At 37.7% G+C, this 12,641-nt stretch overlaps 1 protein-coding gene across 4 annotated transcripts in view; it reads left to right on the top strand.

Moving 5' to 3' along the window:
• The window catches only part of sh2b3 (SH2B adaptor protein 3), a 65,291-nt gene that overhangs the window by 48,099 nt on the left and 4,551 nt on the right, over positions 1-12,641 (top strand). For all 4 annotated transcript variants that reach the window (XM_084728479.1, XM_084728478.1, XM_084728480.1 and 1 more), the window contains exons 3-4: positions 7,559-7,660; positions 8,733-8,821. In XM_084728479.1, coding sequence (XP_084584605.1) covers positions 7,559-7,660; positions 8,733-8,821 — 191 coding nt within the window. The remainder of the gene's footprint in view (positions 1-7,558; positions 7,661-8,732; positions 8,822-12,641) is intronic.

Raw genomic sequence — 12,641 nt, 5'->3', positions numbered from 1 at the left:
TTTTACAGTACAGTATATATAATAGGAGTACAGAAGCTGAACGTTATTTATCTTGCGGTTTTTGCAAATATTTTTTAGTATCTATTAAATATATTATAGGGCTACAACTGACACCTCTTTTCATTATGAGCTGATCTGTTGATTACTTTTTTAACCGATGGCTAATTGTTTAGTCTATAAAATATCAAGAAACAAACAAACAAACAAAAAAATGGAGAAAATCCTCACATTTCACACACTAGACTCTGGAATATTTTAAGTTTATTTTAGATTCTAGTGATCTCAACAGTTTCTAAAGGTGACATCTGATACATGTCCATGTGATTGCAATGATGCAACCATAAAAACCACAATCTTGATTATTTGACTCATACACACATCATATGGCCTCACAAGCTGATAAGGAAAATTTATGATACTGTCAGACATTGTGAAATATGATGATTTCCAACTTCAGAGCTACTTAAAAGGGAAATTGATGTTGCCGTTCTTAGTATGTCATGTGGTACTAGAAGAAATAGGTCATAGGTAACATGTAATAACTGGTAAATAAAATAATTTGAATATTTTATATGTTAACAGGCCAACAAAGTCATGAAAGTCATGATTTTACCACTCATGCCTGCTTTGTACTTTTACTCTTAGTAAAAAGTCTAATAGAAAGTGCATCTTTTCAATCAGCAGTAGATAATGGGAATTGCATTTTCCTCCAGCGTGTGATGTCCTGCTTTGCTTCCGCTGCTGATACAGTTTGTTGTTGTTGTTGTTTTGGGGTTTTTTTGACTGATAAAACTCCAGTCTCTCTTCCTCATTTAAGTGGCAGTTCCATCTTAAAGTAGGTTTATGTTCATGTTAACAGCTTTGAACCGTCAGTAATTTACTAAGATCAACATTTTGACATGATGTCCTTGTTTTTTTTTCCCCCTGAAGGAAACACTAAATGTTAATATATTTCCCAGGATACACTGAAGCTGTGAGCATGTAGAAACCTTTGTTGGCGGTGCCACTTCACTGCTTTCACAGCTGCAGAATGAGGAACAGTAGCATTATAAGGGCGTAGAGTTGAGGTCTGCTTGCAAACAATACAGAGAGCTGTTTGTGACAAAGAGGAGCAGTAATTTAAGCTTCCCTCAGGGTTTTAATGTATATTTACAGACTCATTATGCTCACTCTCAGTGGCTGTGACTGAATCTGTCTGTGTGTTATCTGTTTCTCTCTCGTTCTCCTGTACAGCGTGTTTGCAAGTAGAGGAAGTTACATTAGCTTTTGTATTTGGCAGCCTCTCTAATAAAGGATTAAGTCTGCAGTCTAGTTACCCGTCCAAAAACCTGTCACTCACACACCTGCACACCATGGGTGGTTTAGAAATGTTTAAAAATGAATTGTGACTCACATTTAAAGCCCCGGTTCTTGGCAATAATAAAGTGTATATTATTAATTGATAAATTGCGTATTCAGCCCAATTTACTAATGCCAAACTTTCACTGTTCAAATATGAAATAATATAAGTAAATAACTTCTATTTGTAACTTCAAATGGCCTATAGCCATGGACAGATTATGAGACAACAGACCCCTGGACGCAGACTGTCAGAGAGACAGACATTTTTTTTTGTGTCCATCGTGGTTACTTCGACCTCTTTTTAGTCATTTTGCGTCACGTTTTGTGTCTCGTGGTCATTTGAGATCTCTTTGTGGCCATTTTGCACCTTTTTGTTGGCATTTTGCATCTCTCTTTGGTTGTTTTACTATCTCTTTTTGACGTCATTTTGCGTCTATTCGTGGTTGTTCTGCCCTTTTGCATCTTTCTGTGGTTGTTTTTGGGTCTGTGGTTATTTGTAGCTCTTTTAATCATTTTGCACCCCATGTTAGATATTTTGCGTCACATTTTGTGTCTCTTTATGGTCATTTTGTGTCTTTGTGGTTGTTTCATGTCCCTTTTGGCCCTGCTCGAGATGCTTTGAAACATCAGTGCAGTCTCACAGCTCCCGAATGCTCACGCAGTTTTCTCACATTGCAAAACAACAAAACTATCTTGCAGAAGTTATTAGCAGATTAGAAAATAAAGGAAGAAAAAGGGCAAAGGCCTGCTTTGTGTAAGTGTGTGTGTGTGTGTGTGTTTCTGTGTGTGTCTTCCCCAGGGAGTATTACAGACTACAGTTTGCAGTAATAGGAAATGTGCTGTGAGCTTGAACTTGCTCCCCTGATGAAGTTGATTCACAGAAATCAGGCATGTTATGTTGTTGCTCAACCAGTCAGACACATCTGCTGCCTGTTTTTTTTTTTTTTCTTTTTTTCCTCCTCAGACACATATGGTTCCTCAAAGATGCTTTTAGTCAGTAACTCATTCACATTCTCACAATAAATTCCTCTCAGTGAGTCACTCAGCTCATGTACTCACACAGACAGACAGACAGTACCAGAGCAGTCACACATGCTGTGTAGTTAGGATGTTGATGGTGAAGCTTTAACGCGCGTCCTTTATCTTCATCTCTATGTTCTATTTTACTTTTACTTCTACTTCAAATGGATACATACATATTAATAAATCAGAAATGCCAAAATGGAAGTAAACTGGTTTGTGGTCAAACGTATGAGTCGTCAAAACAAAAGAAGAAGTTGAAACAAGATAATGTTTAGTTTTTTGGCTGACAATCAATAATTGAGATAGTTGGTGATTCATTTGCTCACCTATTATTACAAATATATTAATAATTGATTAACAAATGTATCATTTTAGGTTTAAATTAATATTTATTCATTTAAATTGCAGGACCAGCACAAATGTTTTCATTAGAGATGCACTGATTTTCAGGGCCGATAACAATGAACAGTACCCACAGTTTTAGTGTCTGCTAAGACTGTAGGGTGTCTGTCCTCTGTCTCAGATGCAGAAGACTCAGCCTCAGAGTCTCCTCCAGTGACAGGTGCAGGCGGCGGTAGTTCTTCATGTGGTGGAAATAGGGTTGGGTGATCCGTTAAAAGTTTGCAGTTAAAGCTCCAGTTAGTGTGTAGTTAAGGGTTCAGTGCTGATGGTTTTTTTTGTCGTTTGTTCGGTCAGGCAGGTGAGTCAGAAATCTACTTGATGCAAGTCAGTTTTTACTTCACCCTGTACAAACTGTCTGAATATTCAAATATATTTAGTTTAATGTGATATCTAACTAAGAACAATTAATCAATTATCAAAAAAGTTTCATCGTTCTAACTATTATGTTTTTTTCCACTTGCCCGACATGGCATTTTGCTTGTCCAAGGCAAGCGGGCAAGCCTTACTGTTGAGCCTTGTAGTTGTTGTGAAGGTTTTGATTATATCAGTTTTCCAAGTTGTCTTGAATTTGTAGAAAACTCAGTTTTTCTATGCACTTTAAGGACTTGGAAACTCTTCAGAACAGTTTGTCAATGGACCTTAAAGTGAGATTTTTTTTTTTTTTTTTTTTTTTGTAATTTCATGTTTCCAAGAATGAATTATAAACATCTTCAAATAATCTGTTTTATTTTAGTTTTATTGATTTGTTTTTAAATCACTTGGCAGCCTCTGTCTGTGACTAATTATCATGAGTTCACTGCCAATCAACAAGACTTGTTTTGCAGAGTATCTTGTACAATAACAGTCTCTTGCACTCTGTATGCGCCTCTGGTCACACTTCACTCTGAAAATACATCGATTGTATCTTTCTCACCTTTCTTTCTACGCAGGACACTTATTGAGAAAACCTGAAAGTTTAACCTTACTCCGAAGTAACACATTTCTCAGAATATCATGGGCTAAAATGCAGCTGTAGCAGCAATTTGGTGCAAGTTCAAGTTTAGTCAGTTCCTCATTGACTGACTCAGATCTCTCTAAATGAGTCACATCCCTCTCATCTCTGCGTCACGCTGCTTTTTATTGATAATATTAGACGGTGTGGTTAAAACATAGAGCGCGTTGAGTTACAGGGTTCATTCACGTCACTGGTGAGCTGAGGAAATTGTTCGAGTGGGGGGGGGGGGGTTAATCTATCTTTTGATGTGTGTGTGTCTGTGTGTGTAGGATTAACATAGACATTCCTCAGGCTCACACACTGTCACATAGACTCAAACTCATCCGGTGCACAAAGCCCTGGAATCCGTCCTCCCTGCTCTTTCTTCTGCTCTCCATCCTTCCCTTTCCCCCAACCACCCACCCACCCAACGCCATGTCTTTCACTGTCTCGTCTGTTTCCTTTTGCTTCTGCTTCTGCCCTCTCACGCTACCCCCCCCCCCCCCTTTCACTTTTTTTTGTTCTGCTCTCTTGCATGTGTTTGTCCCATACGGCTTAATGTTGATCCAACTGCAGTTTGTTGTCTTCCACTGTGCGCTGTGTTCGTCTGGGAGAAAGTTTAGTGCAATTCACATTAATTCTATTGATGTGAAATATTACCAAAACTTCATATCCTGATACAGGTAATGCAATGTAGATAACGATATATATCAACACATTTTCCATAAATTCAATTAATAAATAATTTATATTAAATGACCAGTTTAAGTTTTTTTAATTGATACAGGCAAATAATTAAGGGTGTGAGGATACAATCGAAATTGCATCGTGCAATCTTTTGTGGTATCAGAAATATTGTAGCATTGTCCAATGAATCAATATAATATTGTGATGAAACTTGTGACTTACACCCCTACAGATAACACTTGTTGTACTCATGACAGTATGGAAAACATTACATTAAGACATTCATTAAGAAAAATCCTCGTCACAATCTCCCAGAGCCCAAAGTGACATCTTTAGTTGTTTCTTTTGTCCAACCAACAGTCCAAAACCCAAAGACTCCTCATTTACCATCATAAAATCCCTTCATATAAAAATCTGGAAGCAGAAAATTGACTTAAAAAGTCCTTTTCTTTCACTCGACTTATCAATTAATTGAGTGATTGCTGCAGTTCTACACACAACTAGGTGAAAAAGAAATAAATATGATATCTATATACATATGTCTGTATAACAAACAAAAATGCTTACATAGTTCAGTGTTTTGTCAGTCAGTTTTGTCAACAGTGTGCAAAGCTGTCAGCAAAACAAAAGGTGGCTACTTCTAAATCAAAATCTAATCTAAGATATCAAAGAGCAAACACCTTTTGCACACTTGTAGGTCAACAGGTGCGCAGGAGAAGACCATGTGTCGACAGTAAAATGCAGAAAGACTCTCACTTGCAATCAAAGATTTAATAACAGTGATGTTATAAATCTCTGATTGCAAGTGCAACCAAACCATGACTCTTAAAATCAAAAACATATTTTGTCTTTTCACATTTTTGCTTACTGCATAAGTCTATGTAATTATTCAAAAGTTATTTTATAGTAGTTAATATTTTATAGTTTTGGTGTCTCCTGTATTAATCTATAATGTAGAATTATACAAAAAGAAAGAAAAAGCATTGATGAGATGTGTCCAAACTTTTGACTGGTACTGTGCATAACAAGTCAAGTGTTCTGTAGATTGTTAAAGTACAAATAGTGCAAATGGATAGATATTAAATTGGTAAAGTACTAGATTACTCGATTTATATAAGGATGATATGTTTATGTTGAAACACAGTGTGTGTCTTAAACAGGAACTATGTAAAATATAAAGTTTTGGGGTGTTTTAGTTTTAGTTGATGTACACACAGAGCTAACATATCACACACACACACACTAGTTTATAAAGTGTCAACGGGAGCTGCTGAGTCTCGTCTTTCTATAAGCTGTCACCCAGGCTTCAGTTCAGAGGTGACTCCTGACCCAGGATGCCACAGGCCGTCACACATGGCTGAACGAGTCATCCATCCGTGTGTGCGGGTCTGTGTGTTTGTGTTTATGCCCGTGGATCTGTTGGCGCCTGTTTGTATCTCGGGGCTTGAAGGTGCCGCGTCGCTTTATTACTGACGTATGAATATGTGTGTCTGTTGTGCACACACCATCCTTCTCCTGTCCAGCTGATGTCCAAGAAGAAGAGCAGTGTTGTACCTGTAGAAAGTATCTCCACGTGTCTGTTTTATTAGTGCATTGAGGTCGGGGTCAGTGATGTTTCTTTGTTGGTGGTCGACATGCAGAAAAGGTCACAAACCCGACTCCAAGTCACAGTACGCGGAGTTCGTGTTGTGTGCCTCAGGTCCACCAGGAAGCCCCTCATTTCTCATTTAACATTCTTCAGATGCACAGTTTGTCCTGCTGGAGTCGACCTTGGAGCTCTGCTGTGAGGGCTCCCATCATGCTCTTCTTTCTACGATTCACTGCCTTTTCTTTCACTAATAGAGGCTTCAGTCTCAGCAGCCCTGAAAATTCACTCTCTCGCATGCACACACATATAACTCTACCCAAACAGCTTTTTCATCGACGTTTTCTATTTTCTATTTATACTTCTTGACTTGCAGTGCTCATTTTTATATTTTTACTACTTTTATTATGCATTAGGGGTGTTCAGTTCCAATATTATTGATGCAAAATTTAAAAAAATATTTATATAAATCATCATCTTTAAGACACACCTTTATTTTGTCATTCCTGTGGCATGTCTGTGTCATACATTTCTGGAAGAGTTCAGATGTGCTTTTTGTGAGCTGACATAAATGTAACTTAATGTGTTTAATGGACATATCTTATCATCTGACATCGATCACAGACCCCTGAATTAAATCAAAACTGCATAGTGGCAGACTTTGTGATATCAAACAATATTGTATCATTGTGTACTGACATAATATCATATCATGATTTAAATCTTTTGTATCTGAAAACCTACATGGCAATTAAGCTGGTTCTGATACAGAGTCTGTACATATGCACATGCTGTGCACATACATTATTCATGGACACACACACACACATAAATAGAACATAACAGCATTCACTGACACTAAAAACTGACACTGCTTTCTGTGGACCATCTGGTTTTCATTCGTTAGATGCAAAGACATGTTGAATAGTAGGCAGCATCCTTGCTGCACACGTGCATCTGTGGTGTAGTTTGGTATCTGCAGCTCAACTGTTCAACTTTAAACAAAATATACTGCAGTGGCACCACACTTAGAAGTCTCTGAAGTACAGTAAAGCTTTTTTTATTGCAATCAGCAGCTGGTACAAGCCACTCTTTTGATGCGCTAGATATTTGGATTGTGTTTGCAACTAATCATTGTACATGAATCTGTCCTTTTCCTTATTAATCGATAAGTTATTTAGTCCGTAAAATGTCAGAAAATTAAAATGTAAGGAGCTGAAAGTGCAGATATTTGTGTTTAAATGTAGGGAATGAAAGTAATACAGATACCTGAAAGCTCTACTTTACCACCTGTGTTGTTGAATCATTCATTCAGTATCAGAAGCTGGTTCCAGACTGTTTTCTTCATTTTATTATCTACACAAACGAGTTCTGAAAAAGACATTGAAATGTAGGACACAGTACAGAATTATGATGACACACTGGGTCTTTCATACATTCAGTTTTTGCTTTTGTCTTTCTCTTTCTGTGCCTTTTTGTGTGTCACCTTTCATGAGAGTAACGTCTGATCTGTCTGACAGTTGTCGTGTCTCTGTTGTGTTTTTCAGGCCTCCAGTCCCAAGCTAACGACTCACTGCTCAGATATCCAAGAAGTCCGTCGTTGCAACCGGCTGGAGATGCCTGACAATTTAAACACATTTGTTTTAAAGGTATGGACAGGATCTCAGCTCTTTCTGGTTCAGAAAGTGCACAGCTGTAGTTTGCAGACTCGGTCAACGGTGTTGTTTACATCCACGTTGCTTACATCTTCAACCCTCAATCAAACATGAAGAGGAAACAGGACAATCATTGTGTCAAATCATTTCATAACAAAACTCACCAAATAGCCTTCAGTTAGACCTTGCTGGTTTAAACTTAAAGGAAAATCCACCCAAACTTTGTCTCTTCAGTATGAAACACCCACCAAACTGTAGAGTTGAAAGATGGCTGTCATAACGTAGTTTTCTCGTTCCCAAACAGCAGCGTGGATTATGAGTTTACATGGCAGAAATAAATGTAGCGCAGAAACTTCCTGCTTTACCAAACGCTAACAAACCTGAATCCAAACTGATTGCAACTTTTGGTCAAAATGAAGAAGCAAAATATGAAGTCTTTAAAGCCATAACTCTATTTTTCAGTGTTTTGTTACATCATGAAGAAAATCATTACCACACTGAAATACTGTGATATTATTTTAGGGCCATATCACCCACTACTACTGACAGCTACTGTAAAAAGTGAATTAGAGGAAATAAGTAAATTAAAACAAATTCTGGCCTCTCCCTCTTGACTCTCTTTTCGATTAATGAAGTTCCGCTTCACCAGCAGACTCTGAATATTGTTGGCATCTCTCCTCTTTGAGGGAATTCCCATTTGTAGCAGGTATAGACAACCCTATTTTATATCTTAGTTGTTCATTTAAGGCTATTTGACTCTTGAAAAGTAAACTTTTGGTAATGTGAGGTGCCCAACCCCAGGGGTGTATCGCTTGAACCTGTTTTTGATAGAATAAGCTTCAAAAAAGGTGATCTGCCTCCCACATGATATTAAATGATATTGGATCAGATGTACCGATACGTCGTACAGCATTTTAGGCTGTGTTAGAGGCATTTCCAATACTGTTATCAGTATCAGAACAACCCTTACTCTAATGTGTCTGTGCTATTTCTTTGCATTTGCACAGTGCAGTCTGTTGTTTGCATAATGTGGACAGTAGATTTGATATCATCTTTGTCTCTGCAGGTTAATCGAGGTAGTCTGATATTTGAGACGGAAAACGACCAGCAGGTCAGCTCCTGGACCACAGAGCTAAAAGAATGTATCAGCAACAGGTGAGAGACACAAAGACAAATACTTTATATTACCAGCAACTACCAATTACACAATACACAACAACATCTGAAATCAGTCTGTTTCAAACTTCTCTTTGTCAAATTTGATCTAACTTTTGAGGATTTTTATTTTTGTGAGCACAAACCAAAGACTGAACTCAGATGCAAATATGCGATGCTTTAGAAAAGTCTCAGTTTGTGGTTTGACAATGAGTCCAACTCAAAACCTAGTCATGAAATCAATAATTTAGCTCAGCCTGACCGAGCCAGCCCAGACACCCACCCACACACACAGAGTAATGTAACCGGAGCTTCGTTGTCCTCATCCATCTCCTCTAATGCAGCTTTTTTTCCTTGAGATTCTGAGTGGAAATATTTAACACTTGGACTTTGGCTGTTTTTAGTGTTTGTGGGCGTGCTGGATGTTTACTTGTGCTGAGGTATGTGTTTGCAAATGCAAACATACCTGCTTGAGGGCTCTACAGACTGGAGCAGGTCTGAGCCTTGTTATATTTGGAAAATTCCTGGAAAAAATCATTCATCAAACTCCTCAGTCAACTTAATATTTACTCTAAACCTTTGAGAGGTAACACATCTGGTGCGGAGAGTGTTCTGTTGGGGCTTGAACGCTCTGAAACAAATGTAGTTTTAAATTTGAACTGAACTGAACTTTTTGTGTAAACTTATTAAACTTGGAGAGTTGCGTGGAAGTCCCGGTAATGTCATGGCTCAGATGCTTACTCTGTTGCATGTCACTCCCCTTTTCTCCCTTGATTTCCTGTCCTCTCGACTGTCCACCTTTTAATAACAACAAAAAAAACACTTAAAAACATATTGATCATCAACAGAATCTTTATTTATAAGAAGGTGATGACGGTACCAGTTTCATCAAGCTGTTTTTGACAGATAAGACTACCACGTAACAGTAATAATGTCAGGGACGTTGGAACTGTTTTCTAGAGCGTTCACCCAGTGTAACCCAGTAATCACAACTGGGGCCAAAGAAGTGTTTGCAGTTTGTTGTAATTAACGCAATCAGGCATTACATTTACATGATTATAGGCAATACTATACTATTATTCTCTTCGTTAACACTATATTTGGAAACTACACTGTAATTGACATGATTTATAAATGGGTTATATGTAAGGGATAATAATGCACAGTGAGTAGCAAAAGTCTGCACGGTCTATACAGAAATAACAGACCTTAGTTGCTGGAACTGACCAATCAGAATGAGGTATTTAACAAAGCTATGTAATAAGTATGTAAATCCATCCATCCAATTTAATTAACTAAATCATCAAGTAAAGAAATGATCTCTTTTGTAATTATCCTTACAACTCTGCATTATTTTATCTGCTCTGTGCCCCAGATTATAATCAGTTTTACCAGTTTATATGTATCTTCAAAGGAGATGGCAATTTTTGAAGGATGATCATCTGACTGACATGGTTATTTTTGAGCAATAAATGTGTTAACTTTACACATTTTGTAGCATCAACCTCACCTTAATTTTTTTTTCTCGCTGACCTTTTCTGCTCCTCCTTTCCACTTTTTTGGTCCATTAGCAATTTCATTAGTGTTTTCCACTCTTGGTTTTATTTGATTATTTCATGCTTAACCTCTGACATCAAATAGATGGACGGCTCCACTTGAAGGTGTTGGAGGAGGTGTCGACAGCTCGTACCACTTCCTGCACCTACCACGCAGTATAGATACGATACGATCCACTAAGGTTCAGTGTGAAACTCTGAAAGGACACATATTACTGAAGAAAAAAGGAACAACACAAAGAAAACATTACAGGCCATGAAAGAAGTTAAAATGTAAAAAATGTTACAAAGCAGTGTTTTAAGACAATTCTCCATATGAAGACATATTTATAGTAATACTCAATACTGTAATACAAAATAGAGGACTATCTTTATCAGCAGATGTTACAATTTACACCCAACAAAGCTTTTATAAGTTTGACCTTATGTTTCAGAGCGCACATATCAGTGTGTGTGTGTGTGTGTGTGTGTGTGTGTGTGCGTGCGTGTGCGTGTGCTGCTCTGTGAAAGGAAGTGTGGGGGAGGTCTGAGACTCGGGAGAATCTCAGGACCTTTCTCATTTCTGCAGATGTCTGGAATGCTCTTATTCACACACACACACACACACACACACACACACACACACACACACACACACACACACACACACACACACACACTCTCACTCAAGCAGAGTTAGTAATCAGCAGTAAAGTGAACACTCATCCAGTGTGGAAGTGATGATGTCAAAGTTCAATCCTGAATTCAGTGTTTATTCAGATGCCTCACAAATCACTGGCCTGTCTGCCTTCTTCATCAGGTAATAAATTATTATTATGCGTATTGTCATTAATTCTTGAGAATCGGGACAAAACTATATTTTTTAGGGGGAGGGGGATTTTTACTTTTCAGTTATACTTGGAAATTATATTTAAAAACTCTTTAAACCTTGTAACGGATCAGCCTCTGAGTGATTTTTTTTTATTAAATAGCTTTTTTGTGACTGAGGAATTTTGTCAACTCCATCAGATGCACAAAATCATTATAACACGAAGAACACATATTAGGTGTACCATGAATATAACAAAGAAAAATCGATCTGACAGAGATTACGTCTCTATGATGGAGTTGACGTCACATACAGGGGCGTGTCCAAGTGGACACTAATTTATTTCTATTCTTTATTTTATTAAATTGAATAGACGTGCTAATTTCAAACACATTATTCAGTTATTTAAAAGAACTGAGCATTATGTCCCCTCTGTCAGCACAGATAACTTGACTTCGTTTTTTTTTTTCTGTTGTTGTTGTTGTTGTTGTTTTTTAAATAATATCAGAGCATAGTTATAGTGAGTAGCCATTTTATTTTTAAAGTTGCTAAGAGTCATCTTAATGCTCATCAAAATACACATTTTCAAAGTGAAATTCTCATTTAGCTTTGATTAAGAAGAGCTAAAGTGTTGACTCGTCATGGTTGAGACACATCTGATAGCAATATTATTTAATAAATTTATCAAAAAATAGGACGTTTACCAGTGCTTTAGCAGTATTCCCACCTTTTTTTAAACCAGGAAGTGAGACCGGGGTCTCACAGGGTACAATTAAACCTTTTTATCCCTGATTAATTCATATTTTTGTAAAAATCTGACAGAGTTGATGGAAATCTGGGCCAGCGTTTTCACATCCCAGTGCTACCTTAAAACAAACATTTCAGATATCAGGATACGAATAGGAATATTGAACAATTTTTATGACTTTCTGGAGCAACAGTCGCCAGGCGTGCAGAGTAATAAAAGTAGGCAGGTTTGAACTTCTCTCTCCAGCCTCTTTCGTTCTTCATACAAGTACTTCTGACACTTTTTGTGTGTACAGCTGAGTGCGACACCGTGTTTACCCTTAGAGAAAAGATGAGCGTTTTTCACAGAAAACATTGTAATGTGTCACAGTATGAAAAGCACAGGTGTAAATAATAAAATGATTGTTGGCTGAATTCTGTGTAGCTGCTTCGGTTTCAGGGTCCCGGCGTTGTGCGTGCTGGCTCACTGTCACAGCTCAGTGGGACGCTTGAATAGAGCACAGCCATTGTTAATGCTGTTAATAACACCCGTGTTTCTCTTACTGTTAGACATCAGAACATCTGCTGTTAAAAAGGCCTTTTGTCTGAAAGTGTGTGCCATTATCCCTGTTTGAATGATTCATCATGTCGAGACAGTGAGAGAGAGATCTGGCACGCAGTGTGATGCACCAGGAAGATGCTATGATGCCTTTTCACTTTATCCTCGAGT

The sequence above is a fragment of the Lutjanus erythropterus genome, chromosome 10 (genome assembly GCF_056507025.1).
Source record: "Lutjanus erythropterus isolate fLutEry1 chromosome 10, fLutEry1.hap2, whole genome shotgun sequence".
In the NCBI taxonomy this organism is placed as follows: Eukaryota; Metazoa; Chordata; class Actinopteri; order Lutjaniformes; family Lutjanidae; genus Lutjanus; species Lutjanus erythropterus.
This window is presented reverse-complemented; position numbering and strand designations above follow the sequence as displayed.